Below are 20,950 nucleotides of genomic sequence, written 5' to 3'. Positions count from 1 at the left end.
GACACGAGGCACCTGGGCAGCCACAGCCTCCAACAACTTCAGCAAATGCTCCCGCTGAGGCCCTCAGTTAAATGCAATTGGGCCACGCAGTTTTTCAGAAGTACAGTTGTAATTATCCATACCTTTCCTTGCCTAAATGCAAGGAATAATCTAATATCTCTTGTCAGGATGCCCATAAAGGGGCAAAAGAATAGGAATCAGCATCCAGTAGCTTAGGATCCCAGCAGGATTAATAGAGATAAGCTCTTAGAGTGTGCTTTGAACAACACTCCTCCTTCTTTGTGATGGTAGAGAATGATCCAGAACCCTCTGGTTAAACAAAACTTTGTAATTTTGGGGTCATTTTTTGATTGTAAAGAGGATTTCTGCACCAGCAGCCATCCTCAGTGCCTGGGGTGGGAGCCACTCACAGCCAGGGATCCTGATGGGAAGTAGGAAGCTCAAAGCCTTCGTCCAGACTTCATGTTGGTTAAAATGAGATGTATACAGTGGAGAAATGTTCCCCGGAGTCAAACAGAATGAGAAACAGATGGGAAATTATTTGCAAACAGGAACTCTTTTCTTCCCTTGTTTGCCTGCTTTGTTTTGTTTATCCCCCAAAATCCTAACAAGAAACACAAGTAGGATAACACCGCTACTTCCCACCAGCAGGGCTGGAGGAACAAGCGCACAGAGCCCCGACAGGGCAGCACGTTCCTCCTGGTGTGATGTGGAGGAAGGCATCGGGCTCCTGACTGCAAGGAGTTCCACACAGAGCCATGCAGGGCATAATGCGATGTACAGAGAATAGCCCCTGTCTTTTAACCAGTCGCTAATGAAGATTTAAATATGAAAGCAGTTGCAAATGCTTGCAGCCAAAGCAAGATGTTGGATTACGTTCCCTCACATTGAAATTACACCTTCAAGACCCTCTCAAAGCACAGAAATGTGTCAATAGTGGACATACACAAACATGTACAACAATCCTGTTCTGCCATACAAACACATGCGCTATTAAGGGGCGGTTTGCCAGATAAAATTCTTACCAGAGGCATTAAAAACTGCCCTCGTCTGTTCCTTAGCATTTCTGAGCACTGCATTACAAACACCTTCTTCAAATTCTCCTTATTTCCACCATCCCTGCTTTATCACCCTCTTTTTCCCATTTCAAGGACCTTCATGGAATCTGATCAGCCGTTTTCATGTTTGCTTGCATGCACTTCCATCCTCCACTCAAAGACCATTGCAATGCCCAAAGAGAGGAAGGCTAAGACCAAAAATAAGAAAAAAAATGAGAAAAGAAACTGTAATGATCCATAGAGTCACTCCTCCACCTCTTTTGGATTATTGCTATCCATGAGACAAACCAAACCACCAACTTTGTATCTTTTCCAGTAATTAGAATTAGGAAGATTTCAAGTGATCATAAGCACTCCCTTCCTTTCCTTGCCAATATCAAATCAAACAAACACGGTTTTTTTGCTCGAAGTAATCTGACAAAATCCCCTTTAATTACACAGGAATGCAGCTAAGCAAATCACGACCAAATTAATAATTACACCAAAGGAAGAGTCAAACAGAAAGGCCTTTTCAGAAACGCTGCAGATTCTGTACAACCTCCAGCACGTCGGCATACTTTACTGTGTGTGGGAGTTGGGGAAATCCCAGCAGCTTTCTATTGTATCTCCTTATTTCTTGGCTTATACCCAAGCAAGTAAATAATCACCACAATAAACTACATTCATACAAGTGTAGCAGAAACAGACATGAAATCCAACGGATAAGATAGTTCAAGATGTTTCTTGGACGTGGGCAAGTGAGAAGCTCAGAGCTCATCAGTGTTTTGTTTGCCCAGCATCTCTTCTACTAACGGAGGCCAGGATTGCACAGGGCAGACCACGAGCTGACCATGATGCCCAGTGGGTTTTGTACCACTATGGCAGTGTATTGGTGGCTTTAGGTCCCTCTGAAATCCCACCTGTGCTAATGCAGAGCTCCTGAGAGCTTCTTGCACAGCACCACATACATCACTTCCCCATCTGCATGTCATTAGGGGGAATTGAAAGGAAGATCTGCTGCATGCAGCCATTTGCTCAACCCTTGGAAGAACTCAATGGGTAAACTTTGAATTTGCAAGGCCTCAGCTGCTCACTGCCCATCCAGCAGTGCAACCCATGGAAGTCCATCATGCCAAAGGAAGCTGCTGTCCCCCCCCTGCACCCCCAGCACCATCACTGCACAGGACCATAGAGGCGGGGGGAGGCTGGGCACACACCCAGCCTGGGGGCCCTTCCTTATGCTGAACCCCCTGTTGCATTCTAACTACAAATAGCTCCGAGTGTTTCAAAATACACACCATTGTATCTTCCTTCTGAGTGAGAACAGGGCTGGGAAGTGGGGCTCCATGTCACCCCTGCCCTCTGCCCTCCAGTTGAGCATCCCAAGGACGCCTTGCCTCTTGGCTTCACCGCACAGTCCAGCTTGACTCCGCAACTCCACAAATGAAGGGATTATGGTGAAACCCAAGTGGATTTTATTTGTAATGAGGAAAATACACCCCAAACTTGATGAAAATCCAAGCTGGAAAAGCCAATTCTCCATTCCCTGTGGGCAGCTTGGCTCCTGCAGGCCAAAGGCCCAGCTGCTCTCTGCTGAAGCCAGCAGTGCTGGGACCCCCCAGGGCCCAACGCATCCCCACACCTCCACCCCCACCCATTCCCTGTGCAGATGGATGCTTAGCAAAGCGAGGGGACCACCCCTGTGGGACAGATCTGCAGCTACGAGCAGCTCCATTACTGGAGGCAGAACACCTGGGGAAAGGTGTTTTAAGCTTTAAGACTGATCTGCTCTCAGGAATGTGGCCCTCTGGGACACAAAGCCCAGCAGTCACCAGCGCTGCCGCAGAGCAACTGTGAACTGCAGAGGAAATGGGCTGAAGTTTGCTGCAGCGTCTCAACTCGGTCAGAAATCTGACTAATAATTTTGCCTCAGTTTTCATGCTGTTTTGAATCAAGGGTAAGGCAGCTGTTCACTTTTCTCAGTGATAAATCACTGTTTCTCGACATTTGGGAACGCCAGAGACAAAATAAGAGGGGAAAAAGTGCTTGGGGCAGACTCAATTTTTAATTATTTAATGCTTTCAGATGCTCGGCCCCAAAAGCTGACACAGATAACACAGGGGGTGCCAAAGCAAGATAAGGGGGGAGGCTGTCACCCTCCTGCAGCTGCAGATGGGCCATGGGGACAATCCATGTGTGTGAAACGACTTCAGCATGCAAATAACTGCCAGAGCAGGCTGAAGGCTGGGGAGCAGTGATCTTGCTGTGCCCTGCTCTGTGCAGCTTTTACTCGGTGTTTCTCTTCTCCAGGGACAGGCAGGGGGGAGGCACAGCCATTCCTTGCTGCTTCTCCCTCCTGCCCCAGTGCAGCTGGGAGATGTCGGCAGCCCAGCCCTGGGTCAGGGCTCTCTGATGGCATTGAGCTCCTGGGAGGGAAGCTGAGAAGGAAAGCAAAGCCTCTGCTCCGCTTCCTGCTGTTGTGCTGTTTATTTCAGAGTATTCCCGTTGTTGGGGAATGGACCCTTTGCTGTGTGCTCACAAGGAGGCTGCATCAGGCTGGAGAGACAGCGAAATTTGGCTCAGATTCCTTAGGGCCTGATCGCCTCCTATGGAAGCACACAGCAGCACTCCCACTCACTGTCCATCGTGGTATTCCTGCACCCCCTCCAATTAATGCTGTGTTGTCTTTTTTTTTCCCAGCATTGAAGGAAGTGATGTAAAACATCCCCCAAGAATGCATCTTCCTGGAGTTGGAGGGAACATGTGTGAGTTTCACAGAGGAATTCCTAAAGCAGAGCCCAGGCAGCAGCGCCCACAAGGTGGGACAATGATGATCAGCACCGAGTTCTGCACACACATGGAGAGCTGTGTTTGTGCCAGGTGAAAGAGAAAGGCCTCACATGAAAACCTGACAGCATCTTAACATGAAGTGTGTATCCCCAGTGTCACATACCCACAATTTCTTTACCTGTACCCATTTTTTCATTCATTTGGGGACTGAAACACAATTTTCCGGGTGTTTTGCTTTTTCTGTTTGCTTTCCTTTCATTTTTCTTTCCCCTTTCCTATTTGATCATTGAAACACTTTCACTTTCAGCTTTCAATCACACACACACACACAAAAGTATTATTTCAAGGAACGCATTCTAATGCAAAAAGCCTCACCTTGATCCAATGCAGAGGCACTCACCGAAGTTGCAAAGACCTGAGGCTGTTTCAGCAGGCCTGAAAAGCCATTCCAATCAGCCATGCAGCCACTTGAACCGACGGCTTATGAATTTCAACACTGTATTATGTGATTTCTTAATTGATTGGATGAATCTGGAGCAGCCAGAGGGAAGGGATTCTCATCTGGGCAAAGTCCCTGGAAGCCACATCCATAACAAATTGCATTTTTATTGTTACTTCCTGACTGAGTAATACAGACAGAGCAAAAAAGCACGCAGAAATGAGGCACATCGAGTTAAGCCAAAACACAGCAACGCTCTCCTCCCTCATAGGTTCTGCTGGTGTGAATTCCTGGATATTGATTGGATTCTGGAAGGTTCTGGGGAGGTGTGAAGGCTGGGTCGGTACCTCACCTCTGCAGGAAAGAGGGTGTTTCACTGATGCCTCATTGATGCTACAAACCAGCTGTGATAGGGATAGGACTGTCACTGCCAACACTGCTTCCTTTCCCAGCATAAACTGTTGCACTTTATAGAACAGCATCTTCACTGTTTTTATTTATGTGCAGGGCTCCGCTGTCACACCGCTCCCTGCGTTCCTGGGTGCCCAGCAGGGTGGACCCGGCTGCCTTCAGATGAGGAACTGGGGCAGGAGGAGATGTGGGAGAAAGGCAAAGGAGAGGTGAGAGGAGGGAGAGAAAGAGGATAACTCTTGACTGGAGGTGCAAAGTCCTCCAGGGGGGAACTCCGAGGCCACATACTGCATGTAATGGCCCGGAGAGGGCTGCAAAGGATGCAGAAACCGAGGATGGAGGTGAAAAAATCGGAGCGCAACTCTGCTGCCTCTCACTAGACCCGCTTCAAAGCTCCGTGTTCCCACAGTTCACCCAGCGGCACCGAGCCCTGGAGCCACACAGCACCACAGCCCCAGAGTTCCATCCTCCCCCCTCCGCCGCCTCTCCTGCGCGCTCAGGGCAGCATCGCGCAGAGCTCTTTCCTCCGGGAAAATAAATAAATAAGCAAAAAAAAAATAACAGCGCGCACCTTCCCCGCTTTCCACAAGGCTGCGTGCGCTCTTCCAGCAGAAAGAGAACCCCCCTTCCTTCCCCCCCCCCCCCCCCTCCTCTCCCATCCCCGAGCGGAGCCCGCGGCGCCGGGCGGCGGCTTTAAGAGCGGGGGCGGGCTGCGCGGGGCCGCGGCGCGGGCGTTCGGCTCCCGGAGCTTCGGAGCGGCCGCCGGGCGCGCACGTGTGGCCCCGGGGCCGCGGAGCAGCGCGGAGCGGAGGCGCGGAGGAGGGCGCAGCCCCTCGGCTCTGCCCCGGCCGCGGCCCCCGGCGGGGCGCTGCGGTGTGCATGGCCCTGCGCGGCCGGCGATGGCTGCGTGATGGCCCAGCGCGGGCAGCCCGCACCGCACGCCATGGCTGCCAAAGAGGAGCTGTACAGCAAAGTCATCCCCCGGCGGAACCGGCAGCACCGCGCGGGGACCATCAAACACGGCTCGTCGCTGGAAATCCTGCTGTCAATGGGCTTCCCCAAAGCTCGGGCGTAAGTCTCCGCGCGGCCCCTTCCTCCCCCCCACCCCCTTTTCGTTTTTCCCCGCCGCGGTGATGTGCGCTCGGAGCCGGGCTGGGGGCTGCGCCGCTCTCCGGGCCGCCCGGGCGGGGATGCTGCGGCCGAGCGGAGCCGTGGGGCCGCTGCGGGTCCCGGGCGCAGGTGGGCTCCGCTGGGGGCAGAGCCGCTGGAAGCTCGGGGTCACCGCGGAGCGATGCTTCGGTTCCCCCTGGCTGAAAGCGGAGCCCGTTCCTGCGCTCTGAGCGCTGCCTGAGCGCTGGCGTTACACACAAGAAAGGAAAGAGAAGATGTCAGTAGTGCGAAGCGGTAGGGTTTTCTCGTCTAATTTAGCGATGCCCCGCTCTAATTTTCCTGCTCGTGCTTTAAATGAATGAGGCGGCACCTAATGATAGCTTAATGATTCTCCCGGTTTAAATAGAGTGACTCCTAAAGTGGGACTGTGCGTTAGGATGGAAACGAGTCCTGGGGGGATTTGGACGTTTCCTTGATCTGCTTAAGTTTCCCTGTTGTTGTTGATGCCAGTCAGAACTCGTTGGTTTTTTCAGACATCCCTGTGCGGTTTTTGTCCATAAATACAGAGATGCACACATGCAGTCCTAAGGACAAATGTCAGGCTGCTGTGGACCGGCTGACACAGCCATCAAGTCCCGTGTGCTTTCCATTGTCCTACTTACTCTCCTTCTGCCTGTCAGTGATCTGTAGTCATGTACAGAAACCAACGTACAGCACTTACAGACAATGCCTGCAAATGAAGATAGTACAAAACCGGTGACTTCATGCTCTGCGCTTGTTGGAAAAAACAGATGTGCAGCTTCCAGAGTAGCTGGAGAGAGAAGCAGGTTGAGTGTGAATGAAAGTGGCTGTTACCTGTGCAACAGTGCCGTCACAGCTGGCAGGCAGCCCTGCTTGCACCTCGCCATGCGCTGAGGAGCTGTGCTGTGGTTTATATTCCTGCCTAAGAAAACTCCAACGTTTGATAAAAACGAAACCGAAGCTTCACGTGTATAGGATAGAAAAGTTTAAACACGGAATGCAAAGCAGAGAGAGGGGCGAAATATCCCCTGCTGCAAGGAATGCTCACTGGAAATGCCACCAGGCAGCAGGGTAAACCGTCTGGATACGAAATCCAGGATACTGTGCTGTAACCCTGCTGGACAACGTGTCTGTCTGCTGGAACGGGTCTGCTTTCCCCATCGGAAGGAGCTCATAGTGCCCTGTTCCAGCCTGCTGGAAATCCTGCAAATAGTTTGTCTCCAAAGTTCACATAAGTAGCAAAACAGAAATAACAGCAGACAACCAGGCTCTGCCACCGAGGGTGCGCTCAGAAGCGTGAGACGGGCAGTGAGGCAGCAGGACCTGCCCCAAGGGGCTCTGCTGCCTTCTAACTCCTGCCACATTGCCATGCTGTGTAAATGAAGGAGATAGGCAAGTTGCTAAAGAGGCAAAACACCATCCCCCCCAGAGCCACTGTGGCACAACAGCCTTAGCAGAGAGCCCCAGTGAGTCTTGGCCCAAAGTTCTCCCAGCCATTCTGCATCTCAAAGCCAGGGTAACGGCAGGCAGTGGGAGCCAGGTGAAGCGGGGCTGCAGCTCTGTGCTGGGCAGAAGGCAGGCTGACACTGCAAAGGGGCGACCATCTGCTCCAAAGCCTTGTGACAGCAGAGCTCCGAGCTGTCAGACTCGTCTGCCAGGCGTGATGCTGAGGGCCATCGCTGCTGGCACCTCCCTGGGCTGCATGGCACAGCTGGGCCAGGGGAGGTGCCTGGAGATGGCATGAGCGCTGCTTTCAGGTGATACCTGGTACTGAAAGCATGCTGAGACACTGCCCAGCACCCACAGTGCCTAACCGTTAGTTTCCAATTCCAGCAATTTCAGGTAATTCCTACCACAGGTCAGAATGAGACCCTGAGGTTTCTCTTCTCTGTTGGTCTCTTTTCCTCTTTCCCAGCAACAGCCACAGTTCAGCTGAGCTGCTGTGAGCTGTGTGCAGTGCTGTGAAAACTGGGGAGATCACCTCTGGATGGCAGTTGCTGAAACCACAGCACTATACCAGCGTTTCAGGCTGTTACTGTGAGAAGTATTTGTTGGGCTTTTCCTCTGAGCACAGGTTCATTATTTTTTTATTTTGTAATTAGCCCATTGCATTACGTACTGTCTAGTCACAAAGGAGACTGTCCTGATCCCAAATAGTTTCTGACTTAAACCAGGAAGGAGGGCAGAGGCGATGCTATCGTTGCCATTTTGCAATTTGGGCACTCAGACAAACATTCTACCCAAGGTCACACGCCATCCAAGCAGATCCTCAGTGTCTCAAGACCCTCAACGCAACATCTTCCTTTAGAAAGAGATTTCATACATTTCCCAACAGTCCTGTGATGTTGCACTCATTTGTTATGGGTCTGCTGCCAGTGCTCGCACCCACAGACCTGGCCTGGCATCCCATTGCTGCATGTTAGTCCTCTTATACGTGCTGATAGCCTTCCTGAGAGCAAGCACAAGGGAAGCACTACGTAGTTTACAGGCCATTGAAACCACAGGGGAACGACCAAAACTATCACACATGTATGCATAATTTAAAAAAAAAAATCTATTGCATATTTCATATCTCTGTATAATGCTGAGCATGGGAAAATCTAAGAGGTGGAGGCCGCTTCTGCAGGCTGAAATCCTCCATCCTGCACAGCACAGAGGTCAGTGCTGCCAGGAGCTGGGAGCACGGCGGTAGTTGTGGCAGTTTCGTGTCACAGCTGAAGCTCCTCCAAGCCATCCTCAGGAACAGAAAGTCAGAAATGTAATATGAGGAGAAATCCTGCCTTCTGCATCTTAGTGTGTCGTGTATATATAAACATGTAACATTTAGAATGTTACTTGTGGTTCTGAATTCAAGCCACAACCCCACGTGCTGTTTCAGAAGAGAACTGGATGTGGAGAAATGAAGATAAGTGTCAGGCCCCTGTCATTACTCAAGCTAGGCAAATCACCATCCACAAACAGAACGCTGAAATTGCAGCCCTCGTGCTGTTTTGGTTGCCAGGCTGTGTGATAAGCATAAGAGATAAGTGACACAAGTGACAACACTTTGCAGAACTGAGCTGATGCTCCTTCCCATCATCTCAGCCCGAAGCACCGCAGCCATCCCTGTGGACAGGCTGCCCATAGCTGCGGCTCACAGCACAGTGGGCAGATCTGAGGCGCTGGGCATGACTGCAAACACTTCTCGCCTACAAAGCTCACACAGCCAGGAATGTGACAGAGCTACCAGGGAACCAATTTCACCACTTCCCTCTGTTACATATTTCCTTCCTCCTCCCTCTCACAGAACATCACCTGGGTGTAACTCCACACCCACATGCATGAGAGGCATCAGCTCACCGAGCTGCACCGCATCTTCTTGGACCCGAGCAGAACAGAGCCAGTCTGATTTACTTCCCAGTAACTACAAGAATTTAGGGGTATCAATTTCATTATTCTCAAAGAAAAGAAGTTCAAGTCCAGTTTACAAACGCTAATATCTTCTCCTGTGTTTTGAAAATGTTTTCTCTGCTGCTCAAACATGTTTTGCCTAGTAACAGGCTTAGCAACATAGCAGTATTGCAGCACGGAAAGGCTGTGAAATCCCTCGCTCCTCCAGGGTTTGTGCTGGATTTGGGAAAATACTGCACACGCAAACAAGTGCTGCAGATAATCTTTGGATTTTGAAGTGGTTTCTGTTCCTTCTGTTCCTTCAGGGTGTTATTCTGCAAATACTCTTGGCTGAAATTCATCTTACTACAAAGGGCCAGCCCAAAACACTGGCATCACACAGGCCCCAGTTAAGCCCAACCTTGGCATTTTCATGATTCATAGTGACCTGTGTTGGCCTGGGGGATGGAGGGGAACTCCATCTCACATGAAGAAATGGACACAAAAACACACTGCTATGGAGGCTGCACTAAAAGTGCATTTCCAAGCTTGTTAACAGCGCTGGAAGAAATCTTCAGCTTCCAAACAGAAGATTTGGGCATTGTTGCCCCAGGGGCTGAGGAAGAAACTTTCTCCAATGCCCTCTGTGCTCATCTTCCACAGGGCAGTGGCTTTGGGTTGAGCCACTGGGCCACACACCATTGAATCACAAGGCTTCTCTTTGTAGTGCTGCAGATCAGCCATCAGAGCAGTGGAAATGCTTCACAGGCAGCATTTGTGAACTCTGTACCACGTACAGTGGAAGACTGCTCAGAGGAGACCTCCTTTCCTTGCTGCCACCCTCCTGCTCTTTGTGCTTGCTGAAATCTTCCAGGGGAGCTGGGAACCCACAGCTCTGCCCACGCCAGGGTTTAACGGATGAGATTCTGCACTGTAACTTGAGCAACAGTTTGAGCAATTAAGTGCTCTCGTTGTGTATCGCAGTTCTTTGGGTCAGCACTGAGGTCTCTGAACAATCGTACATCTGTGCTGGAAGGGGTCCAACAGGTCTGCAGCACACCGAGGACAGGAATGGAGTTAGCAGCTGCCAGGAAGGTGTGCTGGAGGAGAGTTCGAGCACACGCGTTTGGGACCAGGTCCTGTGGCTGCTCTACATATGGATTTTTTTCATTGGCTTTATTGTAGATTTCTGCTGTGGAACTGAGAGAATATTTCCGCAGAGTTTGGGCTGCTATGCACTCCATGTGTTTGGTGCAGGGAGATCTCCATCAGATTGCTCATTTCTTGAAAGATATTAAGTGATAAAACATAGAGGACTCCTGACGTTTGCTGTTCCTCTGGAAGCTGAGTTAAGCTGGAAACCATAGTGAGGCTGGCACTTGCACTTCAGTCTGCACAGTTTCTGTCTATTAGCTTAACCAGAAGGCTTGGGTATCTGGTCTCAATATAACTTCTATTTCCATGACATTGTATAAAGTTTTCATATGGAGAGAGATCTTCTCTTACCAGTGGCTGAAGAAGTCATTTCACAATCAGGTCTCAATCTAAAAAGGTACTGGCAGCAGCAGTGCTCCACAGCACCTCAGTCATTTGGGATCCATGACTGCCATTAATCATATCTGACAGCTGGGAGAGCAGAACAGTCAGATATTCAGGGCTGATATCATCAAAGAAATGCTCCTGCCACAACACTAAGAGCTGCTCAGGAGCAGAGCATCCCTGGACACAGACTGCTCATGATGCAGCCAAGGTCAGCACATCACTGCAGTGCCTGCTGCATCAGCACTCACTGCACAGAAGGCAAACTTGCATGCGTTCAAAAGGAGAAACAAGAACTCTACAGTGCCTTCAGCCACACATCTAAGTAGCATCACTGTATGCAATGAGTTCCTGGTTCCATGGCAGGTCAGCCTGGGGACAGCTATCCCCATGTTCTGTGCTTCTCCAGGTTGCCTAACTTCAGACAGAGTTGTTAGAAACCTTCCTGGGCCCCGAGTGCATCCTTGGTTTTGGTATTAAAATACAAAACACTTTGCATGTTGACATGGCTCTGTGATGACACCGCATCCCAGACCCAGCCCTGCCCAAGAGAGGACAGGAGCTGCAGATCCCCAGGTCATGGACAGGGCACAGAGTCACCTTCAGCTCACAGAATCAAAACCCATCGCGTTAATAACTCCATCCTTAGATGCAGTTCCCTTTCAAGCTGCATATCAGCTGCAGGGTGACATAAAGATATCGCTGTTACCTTTTCCCTTTCTGTCCCTTTCTCTCCCACTCTCACACTCAATGTCACTGTCAGGAGACCACACAAACTACTGCTGAGATTCTCAAGACAGAAGCTCGCTAGAGAAACTCACGATTTCAGACACCCAACACGAGGGATTTGAATGAAGCCCTGCTTGCATAAAATGCTGGTTATTCCTCCCCTGGGAGGCACGGTGACAGTGGCAGGTTGGGCTGTTCTTGCAGAACTCTGCAGTACTTCCTGATAAAGCCGTGTGGAAGTTTACCCTTCCATTTCTCCTGGTGTTTGCAATGTGAGAGCCATGCTCCATCGGCACAGCCAGCTGCTGCACAGACACACTGACAGACATAAGGGAAATTCCATCCTCTGAGAGGTTTTGAGCAAAAGTTTCAAAACCAAAATTGAATGCTTCTGAATGCTGCTAACCCTGCTGGATTCTCTGAGGCTTGTGTTTTCAAGGCACCTCTGATGGTAAACCGGCCTCCCAATTCCTGTGTGCGCTTGCAAATGTTGCCCTAGGTTTAACTGGTGCTCATAGTGGATGCACAGCGTGTGTTCTGTGACTGCAACAAGAATAGAGACATCCGTGTGTGTGTCTGTAATGCACCAGCCTAATTATCCTCAACAAGCAGAGTCATCAAAAGAGCTGTAGTTCAGCAGCTGACAGCGTTTTGGATTCCATCACCAAGACTCTCTGCAGGCTTTGTGCATTACAATGGGGTGCACCATGGTGCTTGTGTTTTACTCACCACTGTATAAACAGACCTGAAAAGAATAGGCCTTGGCTTCCCTGGGCATTATTTTGTCCCTGCCATCTCCTGCACAAAGGCTGAATTTAGAGAGAGGTGTAAACTGGAAGGGAAAAAAAAGGAACTGCAAGAAATAATAGGATAGGTTGGGGGAATTGCTGAAAGCAACGGAACCACTGACAAGCTCCAAAAACAGTATTTAGATGTTTTGTACCTCTTCTGTTTGCTCATGAGACACAGGTGCTGCTCTGCCCATGCATTCCTCCGGTATTTTTCCTGAAGCCTTGATATGTCCCAGCTGCAAAAGGCACTTTTTAATGTCTCCCCCCATGACTCATGGTAAGCAGCCAAGTGATGCTCACCCTCACACCCGGAGCTATTGCTCCTCCGCTCCCCAGGAAGCTTCAGCCTTTTCCCTAAAAATTCCCAAAGGAACCAAGATGAGCACAGCCAGCAGAGCTGGGTGCAGAGATGTGGCAGCATCTAGCCGGGACCTGAGAACTTTCTGGTTCAAATAGAAAGAAAGCAATTACACACTGGAGCTATGAGAGGAGATGTTGCCAGAGAGGAGCATGGGGAGAGAAAGAGGAGAGCACCATCCTCACCTCCTGCTGCCAGGCACTCGCCTCAGCATGGCCCCCAGTTCTGTTACTCCTGGTTGTTACCCCTGGTTACAGCGAGTTAGACTGATGGGCGACATTCACAGCTGTGTAAGAATGCCAGTGCTGTGAACAGCTGCTCTGAAACAAGCATCGTTCCTACTCTACAGACAGCAGAATTGAAAACGAGACCATATAGCCTGATGCCAGAGAAGGCACCTTAATGAATGCTTGCCATCCACTCAAGACAAAGGGTGCTCCAGAACTGCAGACTAAATGGTGTCAATGATGTCCCGCTCCCTTGTTCCACTACGATATTGAATTTATTCGTTGCAATCGATATTTCTTTCTGAGAGCGGCTGCCAACTCTTAGCAAGTGTCAAATCACAATGCATTACCCACGGATCAGTTGCAGTCAGTTCTCCCAGGAGCAGTTCAAAGAAATCTCAAACTAAACAAGAATTGGATCAGGTTCATATTTACTCTGGTCCACAGGCAAAACAAGCAAGCCTTGGGATAAATGTGATTACAGCTGCACCTTATGAGACACATTTATATTCCCTTCACAGCCTCTTCAACCCCCCACAGAGGAGCTGCGTCATAAATGCATTCACATTCTAAAGGGCAAAGCCTTCCAGTAGCATCAGTCATCCCAGCAGCATTGACTTTGTTGGAGCAATGCTTACATACCAACTGAGGGTTGCACCCAGCCATTACCTGACTTCCATTCCTACAAAAGCTTCCTTTAGGGAGATACTGCCTTAACACTTTTCAGATGGAGTCCATGTGCAAGTAAGAATCACTATCAAGGCCTCTGGGAGAAAAACAGAAATTTTGGGTTCCCTTCACTTCTATATTGGGGCTGCAGGGGTAGGCTGGGCCACAGAGCTCCATCACACAGACTGAGCTGAAGTGGCACAGGAGAGCTGATGCTGTTCAATTTGGTTTGATAAAGGCAGTGCCATTACACAAAAGGAAAATCAAACATACACACATACACACACATACTATTTTCTTTCTTCTCCCTGAAGTAAAATGTTCTGCTTGCCAAGGGAAATGTCAGCATTTATACAAATTCTCCATCTCGTCATCCAGCGTCCCACACAGGTCCATCAGATGCCACTTTGGATAGAGGAACTCACCTCCCATGGAGACCCTCTTTGTGGTCAGTGTCTCTTTCTGACTCCCACCACTTCCTGCCCCAAGGCTGCTGATGCTCATCTGAAGCACCTTTTACAGAATGCAGCCTCAATACAGAAGTGAGAAGAGGGGCACTAAAAATGAGTTCAGTAATAGCCATGAAATGTTGTGATTCCGTAGGTTGAGTGTAAGTAATGGCAAGGGAAGAATTCTTGTAGCATGCTGCTTTATCTTTCACTTACTTGTAACCCATTAGTTTGGAGTGTCGGGGATATGCAGTCAGTTTATTTGTGGAATATCTTTCTAATGACAAAAGCATTCGAAGCAGTTGAGCAATTTAGTTGACATTATGCAAATGGCATTGAGTGTTGTGACTAGATAATTGTTCCTTTGCTTCAAGGTACGCGTCAAAGCAGAGACAAGTTTTCAGTTGGAATAAAAACTCCCGAAAAATACTTCTTTTTCACTCATTTGCTATCGTTATTGATGGTCTGGGTGAGAAGTGGTGAATTCCAGGAGCATCCAGGCAGCCCTGGGCACATTTGTTACCGCTGCTGGAGGAGGGTTGGGGGTTTTAATTGATATCACCCAGTGCATGGCTGGCTCAGGGGCTTTGCAGCCATTCTGATTTTGAGTGCTGTGACACAGGGCAGATTTGTGCAGCCATTCCTTCGCTGCTGTTGTTAAGGTAGCTAAATGCCATTCCACCTTACAAGTGCTCAGTTGGGCTATCCGGATTGGCGTCTCCCTGATTTCATTTCCTCTTGGTATTTTAATGCGTATGCGTGCATCCCGTTAGTTCTGAGATGTGCAGTGCCATGATTTGGCTCTAGCTGCTGTGCCCAGTCCTGCCCCAGAAGGGCTCAACCATCACTGCCTGCTGGGGCTCAGCAGTTCTCTCAGCACCATCTCAGCACGTCTGTGCAGCACCTGCCTGCTGCAGCTCAAATTAGCCCCTCATACCTGTGGTTCTACTGCATCCGTGCAGAGCTTAATAGAAAGAAGAAGCTCACACTGTACCCACTCAGGTTAACCTTTCTTTTTGCTTTTCTAAGCACGCAGAGGCAAGGGGATCTCACATCTAAACGAGGAGCTTTCTTTCAAGATGTAGATTGCATTGTAGGACATGAGAAGCAATAATCAAAGGAAGTTCTTCGTTCTCATTATCAGTTCTCACCGTCTCACTTCTCACAGTAGAGTACTTCTGTGTGTGACGCACAGCCCCTCTCAATTCCCTTCATTAGAGACCGAAGCCGGTCTGCCTCTCATCACTGCAGACTTTGCACAGCCTCCAATCACTTCCCCAGCTCAGCGTGGATTCTGCCTTTACTTTGCAACAAGTCATTTTCCAACCTAGCGAAAGGCACGGCTCCTTTCCCTCAAAAATCAATTGCCGTCAAAGCTCTCCTTTGTCCTGCCTCATTCAGAGAGTATTGACTTGAAGAGGAATCATTCCCTTGGATTCAGTAGACTTTGAATTGGATTGTAAGCATCGATTTTCCTCCCTCACTCATGTGCTGCTGATATCCAAGTAATCTATAAACCAGCTTCAGCCAGGAAATGTGATCAGCCTGCCAGAGTGTTCCAGGTCAGAACTCCAGGCTGAGACATGTCAGCGTTGGCAATGGTGGGTGACAGTTTGTGCTGATGGCTGAATGGGTTCTGTTAAGACATGCAGAGGACACTGGCTTCCCATTCAAGAAAGCCCTAAGCAGATGATTACATCCCATTGGTCCTAATAGATGGAATGGACAGAGGTACAGAAAGGTTTTGCTCTCTCTGCAGGCTAAGCAGAGCGGTCAGCCCGTCAGAGCAATATTTCCCCCTGCTTTGTGTCTGCTTAAAATGGCTGCATGAAGGAAATGACAGTGGGAAATCCAACCCTCTGGGTTTCAGAAAGCAATGAGCTGTACCAATCCTGCTTATACTCTTCAGACAGTACCCCAGCAACTAGAAGCTTTGCCAGAGAAGGGTTCTGAGTCATGCTGAGCACTCACCTCTATGCCATTTTTGCCCCCTGAGCTTCCCACGCCAGCTAGCATTTCTGCAGAGGTTTGTCTCTGTGAGCAGACAGACGTGGCCATGGAGACCTCTCTCCCTGCAAAGGTCACTTGGCATTAATTAGTGCAAACGTGCAGCGAGACTTTCCTCCCACCGCCCTACCTTAGGTGAAAAGAAATGTTGAAATAAGGAATTTTAATGTCTTCCTCTCCCCTGCTATGTATGATGCATTCAAAGGCGAGGAATAATAACTTCCCTTCTCAAAAGTCTGCAAGATTTAAATCTGTTATGACTTTCTCTAAGTCCTATTCTTATGGTGTCTCACCAAGACCAGGGCAGTCCCTGGAGCACCCCTCCTTTTACCATTTCCATAACCTTCACAGGCCTTACCAGGAGCACAAAGCATCCAGAAGACAGAGGCCCCTTGCTCCACCCAAACGCTGCTCTGCCTTCCCTGGGGCACTGTTCTGTTTCCTGCACCAGAGGTATTTCTGAATCTGGGAAAGAAAGGAAAGGGCTTCTTCCATTTCTGTAACCCTACTGCAGATCTCCAGGTTACACATCTTAACCCAACTGCAGACGTACTGAAGACCCCCTAGAATTTTAGGGCTAATAGTAAGAATATATGGCAAGAAATATGCCTACTTACACATACACCTACTATATATGTATATACACACCTATGTACACATTTATGTATGCATACACAAGCATGCACTCCTATAACGTATACAGTGAACAATGCAGGATATGTACACTTGACATTGTGCAGCAATATGTGGTCAACGCGTGGTTTTCTTTCTCCTTTTTTTTTTCTTTTTCTTTCCTTTCCCCTATAACACAAACCAAACCATCAGAATTAGCAGCAGAAGCCAGGAGAGCTTGTTGGTTCAGAGAGGAACCTGTAGGATGGCCTGAGCCTTACAGCAGCTGAGCTGCATGTTGCTGCAGGGCTAGCGGGCAAGTCCAGCTGCTGCACGTGCAAACCTGTCCCATGACAGCTTCTCTGAGTGGGTATGTCCTCCTGGACACAGCCACAGCAAGGCGATGCCTGGCGAATAACGTCTTGTGTTTGCACAGTGTCTGACATTTGTTACACTCATGCTTTGCAAATTGTGGCCTGGATTAAGAGCGAGCTGTTGTGGGCATGAAAGCTCACAAAGCTGAGCAAATCATCCTCAGTCCCTTATGGAGAAGAACAGAGCTTTGGAGAAAGTGGTGTGTAGACACAGCCCTGCAAGGCCCGTTTCTGTGGTTTCACTTAAAAGATGCACACCACTGCATGGCTGAACATGTACAGGATGTGAGCCAGTGGTTTCAGGAAATGAATGGGCTTAATTCTGATCGCATTTGCACAGTGATAAATGAGCAGTCCCAGGCCCTGCAGCCAGCAGGGCTCTGCCACCGTTATCACCCTGTGCTCAGCGACCAGCCCTGGCCTGCTATGATACGAATGGGATGCCAGAAGTCATTCTTCCACACTGCAAGAAGTAACAGCTTGCCCTTCCTTTAATGCACGCACATAAATAAAAGCATCAGGCTTGCACAGCCCATTAAATGAAATGTTTCTCTGGCTTAATATGCCACTAAAAAGCTCTTCCTCTTCTTTTCCTACTCTGTGCCAAGCAGTGACTCGGAGATTCAGTGAGCCAAACTTTGCATTTGGCCCCTGATGCTTGATGGCCATCACCAAGCCAATCCTAGTTCATATTTCATCTTCTTAAACTATTTACACTTTGGCCTCCACCACTCCACAACATGTTGTCCTAAAAGTACCTCAGTTTGTTTTCCTTATTTTTTCAAGCACAAATAGCCTTACAATCATAGAGTCATAAAGGTTGGAAAAGACTTCTCAGATCATCTTGTCGAACCGTTCACCTACCATCAATACTGCCCACTGAATCTTGTTCCTTAGTGCCACATCCACACATTTCTTGAACACCTCCAGGAATGGTGACTGCACCACTTCCCTGGGCAGCCTGCGCTCTTGACTTCAAAGCTCAGGTCTTGGGTTCCCTACATAACCATCTCAAGCAACTCCAGAGAGTGCCTCAGGTTCCTAAGCTTTTATTTTAGGCATATCCCCAGTTATGTGAGAAGCATCCTGAGTTTAGAAACACAGTTCAGCAGAGAGGACTTTGAATTTTGGAAGGCTAATGTCTGCTCACCCAAAAAGACACCTAAGCCACTAAGGTGGGTCTATTTAAAAGACTGACAGATCATGGAAACAGCACAGACTTCGCACACTCTTAGTTGTTTTAAACACTTTTGGCAAAGCTTTAGCTATTACTTTTAGCTCAGGTTTTGACAAAATAGGAGGTACAGAGTCAGATATGTTTTGATCATAGCCTTAATGGATGTTAATTCCATAGCTGATGTGCTTGCCGTAACCCCACCAAATCCTACAGCAAGGCCACTAGCAGGTTTGGAGAGGTCTCAAAGGCAGTGCCACAAAGCCACATAAAAATCAATGGGAGCACAGTTATGACTTGTAATCAAATCACAGCTAATACAGTATGGATGAGCCTGGTCTTATTGATTTTTTGAAGGAAATTGAAAGACCCTGAGGATGTAAGTTACCGCAAGAGTCCAGACAAATGGACATTGGTGGCTATTAAAGCTGTGTTTTCTTGTACTGGGAAGCAAAAAAGCATCCCATGGAAGTGGTCAGTTAAAAGCCCAGAAATCTGTGAGCAAGACCAGGAGTGAGCCATTAGCAAGCCAAGCAGCCATGTGTTTCTTCTCTGAGCAGCTCTGGGATGAACAGTTATAAACCCGTTCATGTAAGGGTGTGATATAAGCAGATCCTGGCACCTAATTTCATTGATTCACAGCTGAGTTTATTGTTAGGGGATGACTGAGCTTCGGGGAAAGCCACGCAGGAATAGCTGGAAGCAAAGACTGAGCAAGAAACTGGAAGGACCTCAGAATCTGCCCCAAAGTTAACGTAATCTACATTTGGAACACGAGCCAAATTGTGCAATCGCCAGGATCGTTGCCATTAAATTTCCTTAGACCTGTGTACAAAGGTCACGGCCTCTCCATTGTAAAAGTGACTGCCTGTAATAAGCAGCTTTTGATGGCAGAAGAAGGTGTCACTGTATTCACTGTGACAGTGGGAAACTCCTTATTTCTCCTAATTTATGGCTTTCTTCTATCCATTCAGCCCAGGCACCCTGTGCCAGGGATTGCTGTAAAAGCCATGCTCAAGGAAAGCCCCCTGTCTCCAGAACCTCACTTGAATTGCAAGAGGGCTTTCCTTCCATCTGCAAGAAAAAGTTGACCCTGGGCAGAATGTGTAGGAGAGGCCGAAAGGCTGGGGGCCACCAGGACAAGGACTCCCAGATGAGTTTGGGCGGAAGCACTTGGACAGTGAAGACTGAAAGCTGCCCATATAGTATGAATGAATCTCTATTCTACAACCGAATGCAGGCCAGATGCTGTGATTAAAGCTGGAACTTCTCCCTGTGGCCCTGGGAAGGCAGAAGATGATCTAAACATGGGTCAGGTCAAAGCTCAGCAGTATTTGGAAGCTGCTTCGCTGTGATCTCCGGCGATTTTCCTCTTAGCAGCAAAAAAAACCCTTCAGTTTTGGAGGTAAGCTCAAAATCCTGTGAGCACCCAGTTTTGGACAGTCTGTAACCACCACCTCCTCCACTGCAAGCCACCCAACCTTTCCTTTGATGCCAGGGACCACGTGTACTCCACTCTCCCGTTTTCTGTTTAAGCTGCACATGTCAGGGCAGGGCTTGCACCTCATCCTTTGAACAAACAGCTCCAGGCTTGAAGGAAGTCACAGCATCTCTCAGCCTGCATATCTCAGCATGCCTGAGGTGCTCTGCAGGACGGCACTCCAGGTTCAGCTCTGCAACTAACAATGCTTGAGAAGGGAGAAAGTATAGTAAACAAGGCAGGGCTATCACCATTTGTTCAGTAGGAGCTTCTTTGAGATGTAGGTGGTTTGGTCTTTTTTTTATTCTTTTCAGTCAAACCGTAGTTTCTTGGCTGTTGGGCTGTGCCGTGTTAGAGTGAGAATTGATGGTTTGTTCCTGTGGAAATAGATGGAGCATTGGAAGAAACAGCACCCTATTAGTTATAGGCAGATTTAACACCTCTGCAAAGCTACCATCTGCCACCAAGGAAGGGAAATTAAAGCAAGATGCTTGAGATGCAGACGGCTGCCAGGGTTTGGCAACATCCTTGCTTTCTGCTCTCCCACTAAGCAGTGATTTGCTCTAGGAAAGCATTGGGGGGGGAAAAGAAATCCAACGAGTGGTCCAGGTATTGTGCCATTAAAAGAGCATTTCTTTAGCTCCCTGAAAAGGAGTAGATGTTGGGTTTGTTTGGGGGTTTGTGTTTATCACTGGTAATTGTCAGCCTTGGGGTTATAATTAGCTTTTCTGTATCATGTATTTAAGCAGGGGAAAACTGTGCTTTAAAGATCATGAGCTTTCCTCTGTTAACAAAATGGTCGTGCCACATGCTGCCTGCTCTTTGCTGAGTCTTCCAGGGCTCAGATGAATGCAGAGCTAGCAGAACCGCTCGTCTCACCCCATCAATGGAACAGGAAGTGGTTCTCCAGTATTTTCCTAGCCAACTCAGCAAGGCAGGGCTCATGAAGCATCCCACGGTGCCCAGACCAAAGGGCCAGGGGGGAATTAAGTCCATGTGGGAATACCCACGATAGACAGAGTATTTTCTCGGCCTACAAACAAGAGCAGCACTTATTCTTGCATAATAGTCTTAATCTAAGTGTGGAGCTTAAGCAAACAGGTCAGGACTTGGTTTCACAGCTCTCCTGCACAGTGAGAGGCCTTTGCAAGGTGAAAAAGGCTGAGAACCCATAAACTTATCCAGTAGTTTTCTCACTCTGATAAGATGCAAATTAATCTCCACAAATGTACTGTTTTGCTGATATGCCTAATGCATGACATCAGAATTTCCTGCAAGCATCTGGACCAAAGCGATCGCTATCAAGGTGATGCTCTTTACAGAAAGGACAGGCAATGCCAGAGACATGAACTATTTACCATTAT

At 48.6% G+C, this 20,950-nt stretch overlaps 1 protein-coding gene across 1 annotated transcript in view; it reads left to right on the top strand.

Annotated features, from left to right (window-relative positions):
• Positions 1-5,471: 5,471 nt before the first annotated feature.
• Positions 5,472-20,950, top strand: part of UBASH3B (ubiquitin associated and SH3 domain containing B) — a 54,073-nt gene continuing 38,594 nt past the window's right edge. The window contains exon 1 of the mRNA XM_048968504.1: positions 5,472-5,748. Within this exon, the coding sequence (XP_048824461.1) occupies positions 5,588-5,748 (161 nt within the window). The 5' untranslated portion in view covers positions 5,472-5,587. The remainder of the gene's footprint in view (positions 5,749-20,950) is intronic.

The sequence above is a fragment of the Lagopus muta genome, chromosome 22, assembly GCF_023343835.1.
Source record: "Lagopus muta isolate bLagMut1 chromosome 22, bLagMut1 primary, whole genome shotgun sequence".
Lineage (NCBI taxonomy): Eukaryota > Metazoa > Chordata > Aves > Galliformes > Phasianidae > Lagopus > Lagopus muta.
The sequence above is the reverse complement of the archived record's forward strand: the minus strand, read 5'-3'. Positions and strand labels throughout refer to the sequence as shown.